Source organism: Kogia breviceps, chromosome 16 (genome assembly GCF_026419965.1).
Source record: "Kogia breviceps isolate mKogBre1 chromosome 16, mKogBre1 haplotype 1, whole genome shotgun sequence".
Taxonomy (NCBI): Eukaryota; Metazoa; Chordata; class Mammalia; order Artiodactyla; family Physeteridae; genus Kogia; species Kogia breviceps.
The window spans coordinates 30,622,600-30,641,967 of record NC_081325.1 but is presented as its reverse complement, the minus strand read 5'-3'; the positions used below and the strand labels follow the sequence as shown (position 1 = coordinate 30,641,967).

At 35.6% G+C, this 19,368-nt stretch overlaps 1 protein-coding gene across 1 annotated transcript in view; it reads right to left on the bottom strand.

Annotated features, from left to right (window-relative positions):
* Positions 1 to 423: 423 nt before the first annotated feature.
* PCDH17 (protocadherin 17) overlaps positions 424 to 19,368 on the bottom strand; it is a 103,252-nt gene continuing 84,307 nt past the window's right edge. Inside the window, exon 5 of the mRNA XM_059041899.2 lies at positions 424 to 5,149. Within this exon, the coding sequence (XP_058897882.1) occupies positions 4,467 to 5,149 (683 nt within the window). The 3' untranslated portion in view covers positions 424 to 4,466. The remainder of the gene's footprint in view (positions 5,150 to 19,368) is intronic.

Genomic DNA, 19,368 nt, shown 5'->3' with positions numbered 1-19,368 from the left:
AGGCTTATTATTTTAAGATGCCACAATAAACATGTACTTACTTTAAAATGCCATTTATAAATATATAGTTTCATTAGTCATGTAAGCTTATGAGAGGTCTTATAAAAATTATTTTTCTGAAGTCCTTTAGGATCTTGTACCAAATTATCTTCAAACCAATCATAAATATGAAAATCCACTAGTATCATTAGGCTATGACTCCATGGTAATTATCTGACTAACCAACTTATCTAAGCTATCTGAAAGCCAGGTAACCCATTCCCACTGAGGACCTGGTGACAATATTGTTAAATAAGTTTTTCCAAAAGTTTATAGAACTAGAGCACAAACAGTTGTGATGCCACAGTTGCTTTCCAAAATAATTATGATCAGGGTCCCTGAGGTACGCAGTGTATTAATGAATTCAAGGGAAGGCAACACCACTATTAGTAATAGCTTTTTATTCGGAGTCCTCATTTTCCAGATAGGTCACATTAAACACAGCCATTAACAATAGTGTTGAGATAAATCCATACAATGTATGCTGCTTTGTTGTTGTTATTCTTGTTCACCAATCACTTGGTGCAGCTAAGAACCTTATGGAGTGATGGGACTGATAAATGGGAATAGCCAACCTGCAAAACACTGGGGCCAGGAAAGTCAGACTTTATTCAGGTCTCATTCAATTATGTTTCAAATCAACACATCTTGATAGCTAAAACTCTCATTTGAATTAGTGCTCCAATAAATGCTGTGTGTTGTCAAAAGAATATAATTAGGCAGTAATGAGTGGGCATATATTATGCCAAACCTCAGTCTACTTGTTGACCTCAGCAACTTGTAGTCCATTAGACAACAAACAGCTTTTAACCTGGTGGTAATAAAGCATACTGCTCTATTACTACATGACTTATTTTATGGTGTCATTTTTTAAATTGAGCAGTACCTAGATCCTTTAAAGGGAAGTCATGTCTTACAAGATCTCAGCTAATTTAGAAAAAACAAAACAAGTCAATTTTCGAAACCAGAATTCAATTAATTTATGGAGTAGTGAGCCAATATTTGCATATCGCCTGCAGTAAGGATAAGTATGTCAGGTTAAGAAATAATATGAAAGCATTCTTTGAAATTGCATGATATGTCTCTTTAATGTTTACTTTGGTATAGGTATAACTAATTGATTCTAACTACTTTTAATTTTGATGAAAAGATCTTTCATCATTAACATTTAATGAAAAAATTGTTTTGTCACTGATATTTTTTAGTTCATCAGTAAACAATTTTTAGAACTTTAACTTTCTTATGAAAATTTCTATAAATTCTTTTTCTGTACTTGACTTCAGTTATTTAAGGACCTAAAATACAAAGTATTCAATATTATTATTCATTTTGAATGTGTGGGATTTTTTTGAGGGGTTAGTAATTGGAAGATGTGAATTAAGATATTTTTTTCGCATTCTGAATTGTGATAAAAACCCCTTGAAACATCATTGTCTGATCATGCATCAACCCTTAGAGCAAGCTGATACCCAAAGGGGTAATTTTGGTATCTCGTAGACTTCCATGGAAGCTGAGCACCAGAGGTCTGTGGTAAAGGCAGTTGCCAGCCAAAGAAATAAAAGCAAGGTTCCCTCAACTCAACTATAAAAGCTTAGAGTCCTGACTGCTGAATTACCACCAACTTATAAATAAATAATCACTACTAAATTCAGATAATGTGTTAAACAGCTAACACTAGTAAATCACTGGTGACAGAGAGCCTAAAGGTAATCCCTCACACATTGGCACAACCAATTCTTAAAATCTGATAGTGTTTTAATGTCTTCAGACACATATAATAAATTGAACAACTGGTTACTCAGCATAAAGAACATTTTAAAAATAAATCCTACTCTCTTTGTTGATTTCATTTACATACTGCCTTAGATTTTACTACTTGGCTATCTGTCTAGTAAGAGAGAGGCAGCACTTGGTAAGACTAAATGGAAATCAGTTTTCCATCAAATTTCAGCTATCAAGCTAAATCAACCTGTAGTCTCCTGGCAAACATAACATCATATAATAGAGACAACACATTTCATATACATAAATTGTCCAAAATATAGAGAGTCAATTAGGTTTCACATGTACAAGATCCCTTCTTTTCTGACTTAAACATTTACAAATAATAAAAACCAAGAGTAGAGCTTTGGAAAGGCTGTTACTGGGAACCAAATACAGTTCTCAAGAGAATAAGGCTGATGGGAGTTGTCCATTCTTCCCTTTCAAAGCAGTTTTGCAAACGAGGTACAGTCTAAAATCTTGACAGCATTTGATGGAAATATTTTCAGTTGGATTTTTTGAGGTTTAAAATTACAAAGCTGAATTCACTTCAGTGTTTGTTTTTGCTTTTGTTTTTATTTTTAATATAAGGATTTTATGACATTTATGTTGTTTCTACACTGGCTTGGTGGCCAGGAAAGAAGGCACAGAATTCTCCACCAGTTTGCAAATAATGCATTTTTCTGCTCCTGTGCACAAACAGCCTTTATTTAACTCAGCACCACATTTTCTAAGGTATGGGCTGGAAACTGTTTGTCATGAAGCTGTAAAATGCAAAAATTTTTAAACGCTGAAGGAAAATGTCAATCAAGGCATTTTCCCATCTACTGCTACTTCTGCAAGTGCTAATTTTATTTTTCCCAATTCCTGAAATTTGAGGTTTCCTAGCCTCATATGGAAGTAAGTTTGAAACATGCTAAATTTCACAAGGAACGGTGCAACAAAATGAAGGAATAGATGGTGTACTGGTTTCAAGGGACACCAATAAAAAGAGGCAGAAGAGCGTGGAAAAAAAGGCAAATTTTTTTTTAAGACCCAGACCTCTTGTAAAACACTACACAATGCAAGTAACCAGTGGTGGTACCACACATGCATTAAAGCATTTTTCATGGTTTTGAAATATAATGGGAACACCCATCTTGAACCACTTAAGATACTTTTGAGAACCAATCAACAATATGATATCTACATAGGCAGTAGCTGTATGCTATTGAAAAAACATGAAGTTTCAGGTATTGGTACAAATGTAATTCTTGTGATTTAGCATGACTTTAATAAAAGCTTCCACGAAGGACTTGCACATAACCATGACTGACAGATGTATTTTTTGACCTTTCAGTTAGCTCCATCAGCTCACTCAAACACATTTTGAACAGATTATGTACTGTAGTACTTGGTAGACTCTACATTAAACAAGAGACTTTGCTCTGAGGCACTGCTTCCAACACTCCATGGGGAAATGGAAGCAGGAAAAAACAAAACTCATAGAGTTCGACAGCTACCAAGGCAACACTTGCCATTTACAATATAAGCCCAAATATTTTTGCAACACAACTATATATTAATTTAATAAAATACACAATATAGCTCTTATACACTCAACAATTTGGCTCATATGCACTGAATCTGCAATAAATCAATAAAAATATGTCATTTGATGTAAACACATTGAATCTTCTTACATTTGCACATTTAAATGGTCATGTGATTTGTGTATGTCTAAGACATTTTTGCTTTCCTGAGCTATTTTAGTGTCCACAAATGAATAAAACGTATCATTCATGTTAATTGTCTCTGAATATCATTACTCAATGGTAACTATTTTTCAGAACTTTTCTAGGTCAGATTTAAAATATATCCATCATTATTTATACGTTTGTTGGACACTAAAATGCTAAAGAGGCATTTTAAACCTTTAAATTTTCTTCTCCTTTCATGAAGTGAATTATTCTAAGTGTGTGCAGGACAAAATGGACTATACCTTTTTACATTGAACTTTTATACGACATGAGGTGTTTTACAAATGACTCAGTTTTTAATTTTTTTTGACTAATGATATGGAATGTTTCCTGTGTTTATATGTGTGGCAGGTAACTTTATACAGAAATGTTTACCACAAATATGTGTTAATGTTTGGTGTAGCTTGGACTACTGCAAGGTCTTTTCAGGACTTTCAGTAGAAGCCTGTGGTGACTGCTAGAAATTCTACCACAGATCACAAAGTATGACCCTGCTTTGTATGGGGTTTATAGGTAAACAGTTACGTTAGAATAAATCACGGAGGACAGTCTTAGGGCAATGAGAAAAAAACTTCCATTCTCACACTGCATACCTTCCTAACAGATTGTCACAAGGTAACTCGCCTCTTCATCCTCCTTTTTCTTCTCTCCTTCTTTCTTCTCTGTTTTTCTTTCCTCTTTGAACATCGTTAATTCTGTCATAATATAAGTTTGGTCAAAACAAAGCCATTGTTATTTCTGAAAAAGAAACAGCAGTGAAAAGAAAATAGTTGTGGGCACTTCAGATGTTCACTAAAAGCCTTAAAGCAGCATCGGTTTTTCTTTATCCCTGTAAAATGGGGTTTTCACCAGGAGGGATCATTTTTAAATCAACAGAAGAGACAAGAAAATGCCAATGCTTTTTTTTTTTTTTTTTTTTTTTTTTTTTCACTTTCTCACAGCCACAGGGTCATTTCCCCGGCAGTCCTGCAGAAGCTTGTCGATTTCTCTCACGACTTCGTCTGCATCCACCGTCTCTCTGGCCAGATCCCTGTTGGAATGGTCAAGCTGCTCCAGGACAGCGCCCATCTCGCTGGAATCCCGGCTGGCTCTAGAATGCACATCTGCGAAGACCCTTGCCATCTGCTCAGAAGCCAGGAAGGGAGGGTCCCTCGGTTGCTTGCTGGGGGACAGATACTGACTGTCAGTGGGCAAGTACTGGCTGCTCGCCTCGGCCAGAGCTCCTGGCTTTGCTTCGCAACCATCTAGGGAGCCTTTCGTTGAGGTGCAAGGCTCAATGCATGCCTTGGTTGGGCTGCTTGATGCTGAGGGGACCTCTTGGAGGAGAGGGCTCAGGGCACGTTTGGCTTTTAAATAAGGTTTCACATTGGCAATGAGAATCGTGTGCTCTCGCTTGTCTTTTCCAAATGTACAAAAAGTCTTTTTCCCAGTGGGATTCACAGTTTCGTAAGTCTCAGTCTCAACATTAGCTTCAACTGTGGGTACAAAGAGATTTGTGCGGTAATCTGCGTTTTCAGCCTGATTGGTTGCAGGGAACTGTGGCATCCAACACCTGTCAGAATGACCAAGCACTCGGCATTCATCTGTGCAATTAACACACTCTTCCGGTTCTGCAAAACAAAAGAGAGGACAGCAAATTCAATCATTAGGGTTGCCTTTATAGTTCTACAAAGGCTGCGATCAGCTCTCCCTGGGTTTGCTTGACCTCTGGTCTCTAAATTAAAAAGGAAAAGAAAACAATAATTAAAACATTTCAGGATGGTTGCATAAACCTGCTGGTTGAAACAATGGTTTTATTTAAGTCTATTCTCTAGGTATTAACGAATTCTCATAGCCTGGGAAGAAGTAAAAAGTGGCCACTGGAGAATCATTCTCAGTAGAGTAGAATATCACTGTAAACTAGTCTCCTGGGGATATCAGTTAGTCTTTGTTCTGTATAACCCATCCTGGAAATAGGGAACTTCAAAAAGGCTTACCAGGTTTAATTTTTGAAATCAAATAACAGTGCAAAAACTGAATCACAAACTTCCATAACAAGTCCTAAGCTGCTACTATTTTTTATGTTTCATCCCTACTTTGCTTGTAATTGTTATTTTGGTGACATTCATGAAATAAAGTTTTCCTTCAAAAGTCTTCTTTTCCTACTGAAGAGTAGCAAATGGAATTTTCTATCCCAACGTGTTATGAATAAGCTTGTCAAAAAGTGCACATTGCTATTGTCGTAGACTTGCGTATGGATCATGTAATCAGTTTTCTTCACTTCAGCTTTTTGTTTTGGGTATAAGTAGGTGAAAATGTATTTTGTCAACAGATATAGTTCAGAATGAATGACAAATCATGATTTCAAGTCTAAATGATAATGATTTCTGTGAGAATTTTTGCTTCTCTCTTTTGTGATAAGCATGTAGATAATCTAAATAAAGTACTGTTTAACGATCACTATTTCAAAGATGCTGAACAAGAAAATATGAAAGAAAATCCCTTCATTATGACAACAGCTGCATATGTCCATGAACTCAATATTTTAAAAGATAACTTTGAGCTACATCTTCCCAGTCGTCCCTTTCATCTACAAATCGTTGTCTTCCTTATGTTTAATGATCCTTTTAAAATCAGGGACCTTTTTTTCAGGAGAGGATATTTACAGTTTAACTCTATGTGATGGGAATAGAATTCCTTACTCATTTGGGAACACTTGGGATTGCCATTTAATTGATGCGAAAGGATCTCCATAATGTATAGTGTCCTGTGTGCAAGGTAAAAAGCAGCAAATTTAATAGCACTGATACATTTATACAGTTACTTTTCAAAGTCATATACAAAATCTGAGTTTGTACTTAAAACACACAAAAAATTCCTTATCCAAAAAGAAAAAAAAAGTAAACCACACCTTAATTTATCTCAAAAGGTTTTAGGATAAAATAATTTCTTATGAAACTAAACTCTTTTAGAAAAGAATCAAAATGGTGTTTTGACAGAACAAAAATTCTGTGGTATTTCATAGCATGTATCATTATTCACACTTGAAATGTTAAAAAGAAGTATCTAGGTGGCTTGTCTCTATTTTAATTTTGTCTTGCTTTTAAACATATATTTACCTAGGAGTGAATAAAATATGTTAAGTTTATTATGTAATGCAGGCAAGAATGCTGAAATGTAGTCTCAAACTGAACTGTCTACTCACAGACTCAAATACTGTCTATGATTTGAAAGGTTGTCAGACAGAGGGACACAAACAGAAGCAGAAGAATCTAGGCATTTAAAATTTTCTAGAAGCCTCCCTGTGCAGACTTAAAGTAGAGCAGAATTTAAACAACAGGATATCAGAAAAGTTTAATATCAGGTATCTGTTTTCATTACCTATTCTGAAAGTGAATCTTCAATATTATGCCTGTGTCAGTAAGTGTTAGAAAAAAATAATACATATCATTTCATTCAACTAATTTTATCCTTAAAAAATACAGTAGAAAACTTTACTATCTATTTCACTTGGTAATATTTTTGTATCTTTTAGATTTGTGATTTTTAAAAACTTCATTTACAACTCATACACCTCTTTGAAAGACACTAACATAATTTTATTTTTCAATATTGACTGACCTCAATTTCAGCAATTTCAATAGCCCAGCTTTGAATGAATTCAATATGAATTTAAGAATAGAGTGAACAGGACAGAATAATGCAGATTTATGAAAGTTTAAATCGACCTTGAATTTGAAACCATCAACATAAAATGATTGTTTGCACTTCGCTACTGAAAGGCTGCAGCTTTTTTAACTTGACTTCATGTCACATCCTAGGGAGCAAATTTTGAGTATTGATTATGACACATTATATGCTGTTCACCTTGTGATTAGACTATAATTTTGACAGCAGCAGTTCACAGACAGTGAAGAAAATCAAATGGACCCTTTTGTACAAGCTGCAGAAACTAAGAACATAAAATGAACTATAACTGCCAAGGGTCAAATAAGAATTTTTGAGAGAGTAGAATTATTTCTGAAGTGACATAAATAAATGGATGTCTAGGTAGACACATAAAAGAGACATAGGTAGTACATAATGAATTACTAGCTAGACCAAAAAAAAAAAAATAGACAAAATGGAAAAAATGAAAGTAAAAGAGAGGGAAGAAGGAAACCAAAGTGAGGGGAGAGAGGAAAGGAGGGAGGGAAGAGTGAGGGAGGAGGGGCTTAAGGGAAGGGGAGTCATATTGCAAAGATTTCTGCTATGCGCACCTTCTATTATATTTTTAATAATCCACTCAATAAATTAAGTGTGTATAATAAAGAGTAATAGTGTGGAGGATTTTCTCAAGCCCTAGGACTATAAAGGTAGATAACAGCTTCTTTCTGTACCTTAGGGAAAATGAATCCCAAAACAGATATGTTGAATTATGAACTATAAAAATGAAAAAGAAGCAAATTACACAGACAGCCACTATTTGCATAGATTAGATATTTGTATCAAAAAACAAATTTAGGGATCCTGGACAGAAAAAAAAATTTAGAGACGCTTGATCCAAGATTCATTTTTTCTTCTGGGCCAATCTGGGATTACAAAGAAATTATTTACCCTCATTTGTATCCTTTCCTTAGTATAACATGATAACCCTTTCACAGAATGCACCTCTTGCCAAGAAAGATGGTATAATCCAAATGGTATATACATGAGAGAAACTAAGAGATAAGCATATTTATATTGCAAAGTGAAAACAACTCTGAAGTCCGACAGCTAGAAATCTGGGCAGTTCTGTCTATAGAGAAAGTTTACAGTGTCTAATCTTTTCAGGGTATAATTCCCTGAAGGATCATGTGACAATCAGAAATTTAAATACTGTTTAACATTAAGAATCATTTTCTATACCACTATAGTCACATCTGACTATTATACCAGCTCCCAAGGGGAGGGATCTAAACACAGTCATCTTAATTAGTTCAATTTTGCATCTTAATTTATATGATCTTTTTCAAAAGATATAGTCACTCAAATTACTGTAAGTACTTGCAGTTCAGCTGCCACCATAAACTATACATGCACACACACACACATACACACACGTATAGATCTTTATTTGCATGTGTGTAATAAAATTGAGCTTTCTCCAGGAAATAGTCCAAACAAAATTTAAAAACTCAAATGCATGTCCAATGCATTCCTGAAAATTAAAAATCAGTAACTACCATAAGAGAAATACAGATGAATGAATAAAACACACAGGAAAGTTATATATTTGAAATATAAAGGATAGCAAGTATATTAAAAACATATATATAAATATATTTATAAATATAAAACCTTGTATATAATTTACATGTATGTATAAATCTTTTTATTTAAAATCACCAGTAAACAACCTTTTAATCTTTCTCTATGCCTTTCAACTATGAGTGTGAAACCTCTGACTGGATAAACAACTTGACTACTGATTTTAGAATTTTACATAATTCAAGTTGATTTAGACATAAAGATGTATGAAATCTACAAATTCATATTAGCTGACAAATCTGAAAGCTCTCTCTCTCTTTTTTTTAACCTAGATTAAACTGTTTAATAACTTAAAGATATTAGACAAGCAAACAGTTTTTGCCAAAATATACCTTCAAAGGAACAGGCATTGTGAAAGTTACATATATATGAGGAAAAAAATATCTAGGTAAAATATCAAATTATCTATTTCCAAATTACTGGATTTTAGCTATCTTCCACAAAGGTTAACAGAACTTAATGTCCACAATGTGATTTTAACCTTGTAATGTCACTACATCATGAAGAGTACACATCCATTTCAAAATGGGTAAGAGGTGCCAATAATTACAATGTAGAATATTAAAATTTGAAGTCAAAACACTATTTAAACCATCAAAGATTAACAAAGATTAAGGGGCCTCTATTGAACATAGTTAATTTGGGAAAAGTCAGGGGAAAACCCTTGCGTGTTGTGACTCGGAACTGTTCACCGCAAAGGAAACACAGTTCGAGGAGCCAGGTCATGACATTTCTTTAGAATAAATCTATCTCTTTACTACTATCTTTCTCACTCTCAAAAAGGAATTCATCACAAATCAAAAGATAAGCTTATCTTCCCTGTCTTCAAAGCACTATACCACATAACCCAAAGAGAGATACTTAGCAACTAATTTGTTAACACTTAGGGAAATATTAAAAAACATAAAAGGATTTCCTCCCCTTAGTTTCATTGACTGTTTCCTCCAGAGCCCACATATCTGTACATCTGAAAACATGCATATTATTTCTAGAATAAGAGTTTCAGATACGCATCTGATTTAATTTTTATAATGAAGAAATAAATGTCTGTGTCACAGAAATCTGAAAATCAAAATCCATTAATCAGAACATCAGTGAGGAAGTTCTAAATTGCTGTGGCTGTGGGGAAGGCTATTTGAGAGAGTTTTCTGTGCTTTACGACTGTCAACAAAATGGTTTTATTTCAGCTCTGTAAATAGCTTTAAATAGGAATAGTGCTCTTCTGTGAGTGTGGTTGTTGCTCCTGTTTCTAACAGCACCTTAAAATTGGAGTTGTTTCCAAGTAGACAGCTCTATAAATGAAGTTCATTTCTTATTTGTTCTCACTTTTCTTTTGTATTTCTACTTTACCTTCTTTCACCAATGTAAGCTTTCATAACACCTAATTTGCTGTCTGGGAAAGCAGAGAGCTGGCACCCTTCTATATTTATGGCTGGCCCAAATGTTCTGGAGATTAACTCTACAGAACTTAAAGTTGACGCCCATCACAGATTATCTACCAGTAAACAATGACAAGCCAGGAGCTTAGACTGACAGTTCGTGTATACCAGTTTTCTACTGAAACGTTTTAATGATGTAACCACAGCTTTCTTCACTGCCTTTTTCTTTCTTCAGTGCACACACAAACACACACACAATTTTACACATGTACACACATGTCTCTATGAGCACAGCAAATTACAATTAACCCTAATATATTCTAACATATCAGAGAAAAAAAACACCAATACTAAAATAGAAATCTCATCAGAATACAGTCCAACCAACGTCTAATAAAATGTTTCTTCAGTAAATTGACATAATTCATAATATCCTGCAAACTGACAGTTTTCTACCACAAACAGTTCTCTCCTTATTTGGCAATGCTGATGATTATTCACTTACTTCCTTCCCTTTACCATCCTATAAACCCCTTACACTTGCAATGATGATAGGGTGAGTCATTCCATATAAATGGCACATTAACAATCTATATTCATTCAAATTATTTCCATTTTTGATTTCTATGTCTCATTTACTAGCATATCAGTTAAAAATAAACCTTCTGATTTCACTCTACCTGATTATGAGGGGGTAAAAATTTCACTTTCAATATTACTTCTAGAGACAACGTTGAGAAGTTGTTTCAAAACGTCTTTCTCTGTGTCGGGGAAAAAAAGAAACAAGTATCCTAATATTATAATTGTATCACATGCTTTTCTTTCTGCTAGTATTCACATGCCTGCCAGGCTTAATTTTAGCACAATTTTTAATAACCTTGGTGTATCCCTTATTCAGGGAAGAAAAGAGAAGGGTAAGGGAAAACGTGGCATCAGAGTACAATCACTTTATTTAGCCAAGTGATCTTTCATCTATTGCCTTGTATTTCCCGTATTTCTCACTTGTGCACAGTGATCTAGGCTGTTCTACAAATCAAATAACTGATATACAAATACAGATGTGGGATATGTTTTTGCTTCTTTTATTTTTTAATGTAAGATCACGTATCTTGTTACAATATGCTCATTTGCTCATTTTATGAGCATGCTTGTCCACACGTTGGCAGTGATATAATGATAAAACATTGGGTACTGGACTCCAGGAACTTAAAACTATTTCCTAATAATTGGTCATAAGAAATCATAATTTAGAAACATAGTTCATGGAATAAAAATACTATGAGAGAAATGTATATATTTTTTAGGTGTATGTACTGCTGATCTGGCTTCCAGAATTTACCTCAGTTGTGAAATGCCATTCTATCTGCTTTTGATAGGCAGAGAGCACATTTTGAAGAGGAGGTTATTATAATGCTATCAAATAGTCAAACAGTGGCAGCTTTGAAGTACCAATCCTCTGGCGTGCAACTACATCACACAACGCTTCTGAATGTATCGCCACAACTTCATTCAGACACCAGAAACCACTGGCCTATATCACATTCAACTGAATCCAATTGCAGCTGGGTCTTTGGAGTGCTGGGAGCATTTGCACTTACTATTTAGTGCACCTGCACACCTTCAGGGATGGTTTCAAGTGTTTGTGACCCTTTGGACATAATAATAGGTCCACCAGAATGAATTTTCTGGCATAAATACTGACAACCACAGATAATGCTCTGAGATGAAGAAAATGAAATTAAATGGAAACATATGTTAAGGAATGAAAGCAAAAGGATATAAGGAAATCTGATACGGAAGCACCAGAAAAAAAAAAAAAAAAAAAAAAAAAAAAAAACATGCATTGGGAACCTATGGCACAAATATAATTGTGTCCTGTGGCACAGTGTTCTGAAATTAACATTCAAAATTTAGCTGCCACCCTTCCCCAATCCCATACTGTAGGTGCAGCCATCACCTGGGCCAGTAGCAGATGCTTAGAAGTGAAGGCACAGATAAATAGGGCCATCTCTTCCTTAACAGGTACCCTCAGGAGAACTGCCTCTGAAACTCAATTCTACGCTAAATGGAGCAAGTTTTGGTTTTTGTTTTTATTTTTGTTTTCTTGAGAAAAGGACTCTGACATAACCTCTCAAGGAAAAACAGTTTAAGTCAAATGCCCCACCAGAGTAAAGACAGCTCAAATTCATTGGGAGTAGTAGATGTGTGTAATTCAGCAGTTAAAGGAATTATACTCAATCATTCATAAGGTAAGAATGAACTAAACATCAACTTTGTGAATTGGAAGTTTTCAAGCAAAGGCATCTTTGAAAGAATGTTGTGGAACAGGTGTGTCAAGTAAAGGTTTGTGGTAAATGAACCCACGTTTATCCAACTCTAAAATTCTCCAGTCTGGAAGGCTGCATCTCTTTACCAAGGAGTTTACAGTTTCATTAGAAACTAGAAACTTGATTTGAAACCACCGTAAGAGAAATAATTCATGATGAGTTACATTTTGAACTATGTTATATGAATGTCAAACAACAGAAATACAGAGAAAAGTGTAGACTGTAATATTTTGAAAGGCTTTTTAGAAGAAGTGGTGCTTGATATGAAATTCAAGAGATGATCAGGGTTTCAACAGACAGTGGAGAGCAGGGATAGGGTGATCTAGGTAAAGAGATTAGAAAGTGAAATGATTACCACACAGAAATACGCATTTCACAGGGTGATAAGAGAGTAGATTTGTGGGTCTAAAGATGTATATTGCAATGCCTAAAAATAAAGTAACATGGGAAAAACTGGCTAGAATGTAAAAGAAAATGGAAAAGCTCTGAATAAAATAACAAATTTATTTTAATGGGTAATGGAACACTAATATAGGTATTTGAGCAATTTATTATACATCTCAGAAGATTCTTGAAATACTTAGGAGCTTGACTGAGCAGTACTGAACAACATTTATGAGCCTAAAAAACTGCTTGGCCACAGAGCAAGTAGTATTCAAATCAGCATTACTTCTGGTACAGGTGTCTAGCGTTTTGGCTCTGACCAGGATGATCTCCAACAGAGCACAAACGACTTGTCAGGGCTCTGTCACCATCATTCCAACTCCATCCTACCCCATTCTGCTTGCATCTCACCCCACTTCTCCTAAACTAAAGAAATACTTTGTGTATGTTGATTCAACTGATATTGTATATTAACAATATAAATCCTGAATTTTATAGTTCTGCATTAGAAAACTATTTTCTTTCTTCCTACATCTACTTTATCTGCCTTCCTGCTTTCTCAAATTTGCTATTATTATTAAGCAATCATAAGATTGCATATGATCACGTGTCAGAAAGATTAAAGGATTCTAGAAGGTCAGAAGAGGGAAGGTCTGGAAGAAAGAAGATCATTATATGTATCTAAAGAGAAGTAATAAACACTCCTACAAGGCAAGGAACATGGACACAAATAAGGTAGGTAGATGTTGAATCTCAGAAACCTTTCAAAATTTATTCTGGATCTCAAGAAGAATAAATAATTAATGAAAATTCCTGAAAATATTCTCCAAAATACTCATTTCTATTTTGCACAAAGATTATGCCACAATTTTACAATTGCATTGTATACTCTAGCGTTGCTCCCTGACTCTTATTTTTTAATCTGTTTGCCTCAACAAATTCCTTATGCCCCTGGAGGATCAAGACTCTGAGGTCCTGGTATATTCTTACATGCTCTATTCCTTGAGAATACACTTAATAGTCACACTTCTGAATTTGAACAGAATGCTACCATTGATATAAAGGAAGATGAAATTTAAAAGGTATCAAATACTATTGGTAAGCTATAAAAAGAATGATCACCCCTTACAAATTACTCAATTCATTTATGAGAGTGTAGTGTCAGTTTTCAGAATGATCCCAGGACCTAAACAAAGTTATATATATTAGCTCTCTTTTGCTATGAGATACACAGTACTTAAAGTAACATCAGATCTGTCTGTTAAATACCATATTTATATAAAATTCTTAAGTTCTCTATTTATTATTGAGGGTATCTTTTTCAATAAAATAAATAAACCCTACTTGACATATATCCACTGAAACATGGAGGTCAGGATATTTTCCCCTTAAGGGAATTTTTTAAACCAGGGACACACTGAAATTAAAATCTATGTTTAAATAATCATATTTTTATAATTTTAAATTATGAAAACAGTGAGTATTCTAAAAAACCAACACCTCAGAATCTATTAAGTTTCTTTAATCTCTCTCTTCTAGGTTTCTCCTTTTGGCTTTTTTTTTTTTTTTTTTTTTTTTTTTTTTGATTCGACTGCATTGTTGGGTCAAATGTGCCAGTTTCTCTCTTTTGTTTTAAGGTAGTTGCCTCTGTATTTTATGCTTTATCTGACAGCTACCATCAACATATGAATTAATTAATAAGTCCTTATAATTTTAGAGTATTGAAAGGGTTAATGCAGCTTCCAAAAAAGTCTGATTTATATGCATTGAGAAACCTATGCTCTGGCATGCAATAGTTAGTAAAAACTGTTTGGTTTACAAGGACAAATTTAGCGACTTAAATAATACTGTGAGTTTCAGACCTAAAACTATTTAAATATACTGCTATGGAGGATAAGTTTTCCTTATGCTTGTATTGCCTGTGTAAGCTAACCCCATCTCTGATAATGACACCATTTTTGATGACATGGATTAATACATCTAACATTCAAGTCATTCTCCTAGCAAAGTGGTAATTATTAAGGAAGGTCAACGAAAACATGTCTATTAAGCTGAACTCTTTGTAAGAAGGAAGCAAGATCGTCTTATTAGTTTTTCTCTCCTGCCTGCTATCTGATTTCTGTTGGGATGTATTTCTATTTACTAGTTTAAATCCTACTGTTCACCTTGTTTCTAGCGCTTGTTTGTTTTCAATTGCTAGGGGCAAGTAAACAGAATCAGTATCATTGTTAGCATTCTCAGAAAACAGAGTTAATTCAGATGCAACTAATCCTCTCTTACTTATTATTTAGTAATCAATGCTTGCCAATAGGATTTGGGAGTCCCAGAAGATGGATTTTTTAAAAAGATTTTATTATTATAATATTTTAATGATATTCTGGTCTCCAAAGTCTATTCATTAAATTCATAGAACTCTACTCTAGAGATAGATCTAAAGTTTCAATTAAGTTACCTTAAATTAGATGGACATGGTTCCAAAAGAACAGATGGGTGTCTTGTTCAGATGAGTATGTATAAAAATGTAATTTTTTAAAAGAAATAAGTAAAAGAAAAGATGTTTTCTTTCAAGATTTAAAACTGTGGGAAAAATATTTGAAACTATACTTTTCCATAAATAATTCTTACAAAAATTACTTATATTACAATAATTTAAAAATAAACTGAGGAGAGACCTTCAAGATGGCGGAGGAGTAAGACGTGGGGGTCAACTTCCTCTGCACAAATTCATCAGAAATACATCTACATGTGCAACAACTCCTGGAAAATATACTGTTATGAGAGAAAAAAATAAGATACTTTTATTTATAACAATAATAGGCAAATTACCACTTATTTTGTTAAATGAAGTTTTATTAGAATACAGGGCCACAGTCATTTTTTTACATATTGTCTATGGCTATGTTCATGATACAAGAGCAGAAGCAAATAGCTGCAAAAGAGATAGTAGAACCTACAAAGCCTAAAATATTTACCATCTGGACCTTTAAGAAAAAATGTGTAGACTTCTGATTTGGGATAGATATTTTGAGTCTCAAGCTGGATCATAATACTTTTATATTCCCTCTTTTAGCAAGATAATATCTGTGAAAGCCAGGTGTTGAGGATTTTTTAAGAATGATTTTTTAAAAATTTCCTTAAACCTCATACAAACCAAGATCTAAATCTGCTGGTCTGTAATATAGTAGAGTTTGTTCTAATTAGAGCTAAACTATGAACCTTCTTGCTCTATGGTAGTAGGATGGTGTGATTTTCTAAACCATGGTAGAGACTCATCAGTAGGTCTTGAAGTCAATTTTCTGGTTGTAACTAAATATTTTTAAGTGAAATAGACAAAGGTAGAAAAATAGAGAGTAAAGGCAAGATTGCTTATAAAAGCTTTGTTTCAATTTGATAACACACACACACACACACATTCTGGTTTACCATATATCAACATCAATTAGAAAATGTTTGAAAGTCATTGCTTAATGAAATATGAAGCTTATAACCCAAGTGTTGTGGACCATTAAGGGTGATGGAGTTAAGTGTGACTATACTGTTCCCAATTCATCCTTAGGGACCAAAGATTGAGAGAAGGAGAAGAGTAGAGAATATTTAATGGAGGACTTTGGCACCCTTTCTGATCTAGAATTCTGGAAGGAGATCTCTTTGAAGACTTATCTGGGCAAAAAACCAAGGGCATGCCAAGGAGAGTTAGAAAGGCTGCGGGTATATTCTGCATTTATTCACTTCTAAAATGACCTGGATTATTGTACTAGAGTACAGATGAGGGTGGGAGCTGAGTCTGAAGCAATATTCTTATTTTCCCAAGGTCTGCTTTGTGTTTTACAAATTTATCCACATGATTCATGGAGGGGAGGTAGAAGTATAGAGGGCCCAATATACTGTTAAGCAAATAGCCCACCATGTTCATTTACTTTGAGACTGAAAGTAAATGGTAGAGATGTAGTTCTGACACTCCCTTTCCCCTCTCCCAAAGCAAGATGACAACAGTGATCCCCAAAATGACCAGTGTAGGGGGGAGACCTTCTAGATGGTGGAAGAGTAAGACGTGGAGATCACCTTCTTTCCCACAAATACATCAAAAATATATCTACATGTGGAACAACTCCTATAGAACAACTACTGAATGCTGGCAGAAGACTTAAGATTTCCCAAAAGGCAACTCCCCACGTACCTGGGTAGGGCAAAAGATAAAAGGAAAAACAGAGACAAAAGAATAGGGATGGGACCTGCACCTTGGGGAGGGAGCTGTGAAGGAGTAAAAGTTTTCACATACTAGGGAGCCCCTTCACTGATGGAGACGGGGGTGCGGGGAGGGGGGAGTGGGGGATAGGGGGCAGGAAGCTTCTGAGACACGGAGGAGAGCGCAACAACAGGGGTGCAGAGGGCAAAGCAGAGAAATTCTTGCACAGAGGATCAGTGCCAACCAGCACTCACCAGCCTGAGAGCCTTGTCTACCCAACCTCCAGGCCGGGTGGGGGCTGGGAGCTGAGGCTCAGGCTTCAGCAGTCAGATCCCAAGGAGAGGACTGGGGTTGGTTTCATGAACACAGCCTGAAGTGGTCTAGTTTGCCACAGCTAGCCAGTAGGGAGTACAAGGAAAAGTCTGGAACTGCCTAAGAGGCAAGAGACCATTGTTTCGGGGAGTCCAAGGAGACGGGATTCAGAGCACCACCTAAATGAGCTCCAGAGACTGTCACAAGCTGCGGCTATCAGCATGGACACCAGAAACGGGCATGAAATGCTAAGGCTGCTGCTGCAGCCACCAGGAAGCCTGTGTGCAAGCATAGGACACTACCCACAACTCCCCTCCTGGGAGCATGTGCATCCCATCACTGCCAGGGTGCCGTGATCCAGGGACAACTTCCCCAGGAGAACACAGGAGTGCCTCAGGCGGCTGCAACATCAAACCTCTGCCTCCGCAGGCTCACCCTGAAATATGTACCCCTACCTCCCTCCAGCCTGAGTGAGCCAGAGCCCCCTAATCAGCTGCTCCTTTAACCCCATTATGTCTGAGAGAAGAACAGATGCCCTCAAGTGACATACATGCAGAGGAGGGACCAAATACAAAGCTGAACCCCAGGAGCTGTGTGACCAAAGAAGAGAAAGGGAAATTTCTCCCAGCAGCCTCAGGAGCAGTGGATTAAATCTACACAATCAACTTGATGTACCCAGCATCTCTGGAATACCTGAATAGACAACAAATCATCCCAAAATTGAGGCTGTGGACTGTGGGAGCAACTGTAGACTTGGGGTTTGCTTTCTATATCTAATTTGTTTCTGGTCTTATGTTTATCTTAGTTTAGTATTTAGAGTTTATTATGATTGGTAGATTTGTTTATTGATTTGGTTGCTCTTTTCCTTTTTTTAAATGTATAGATATAATTTTTTTTTCCTTTTTCTCTTTTTCTGAGTGTGTATGTGTTTGCTTCTTTGTGTGATTTTGTCTGTATAGCTTTGCTTTCACCATTTGTCTTAGGGTTCTGTCTGTCCATTTTATTTTTCTAACTATAGTTTTTAGCACATGTTATCATTGGTGGATTTGTGTTTTTGGTTTGGCTGCTCACTTCTTTCTTTTTACCTTTATTACTTTTTATTTTTTACATTTAATAATTTTTTAAAATTTCTTATTTTAAAAACTTTATTTTATATTATATTATGATTTATTTCTTCTGAGCTGTGTGACTGACAGGGTCTTGGTGTCAGGCCTGTGCCTCTGAGGTGGGAGAGCTGAGTTCAGGACATTGATCAACCAGAGATCTCCCAGCTCCATGTAATATCAAATGGCAAAAGCTCTCTCAGAGATCTCAATCTAAATGCTAAGATCCAGCTCCACTGAATGATCAGCAAGCTACAGTGCTGGACACCCCCTATGCCAAACAACTAGCAAGACAGGAACACAACCCCATCCATTAGCAGAGAGGCCACCTAATATCATAATAAGATCACAGATGCCCCAAAACACACCACCAGTTGTGGTCTTGCTCACCAGAAAGACAAGATCCAGCCTCATCCATGAGAACACAGGCACAGACCCCTCCACCAGGAAGTCTACACAAGCCACTGAACCAAGCTTAGCCACTGGGGGAAGACACCAAAAACAATGGGAAATACGAACCTGCAGTCTGTGCAGAGGAGATCCCAAACACAGTAAGTTAAGCAAAATGAGAAGACAGAGAAACACACAGCAGATGAAGGAGAAAGGGAAAAACCCACCAGGCCAAACAAATGAAGAGGAAATAGGCAGTCTACCTGAAAAAGAATTCAGAGTAATGATATTAAAGATGATTCAAAATCATGGAACTAGAATTCAGAAAACACAAGAAACATGTCACAAGGACCTAGAAGAACTAAAGAGCAAACAAACAATGATGCACAACACAATAAATGAAATTAAAAATTATTTACAAGAAATCAATAGCAGAATAACTGAGGCAGAAGAATGGATAAGTACCTGGAAGATAAAATG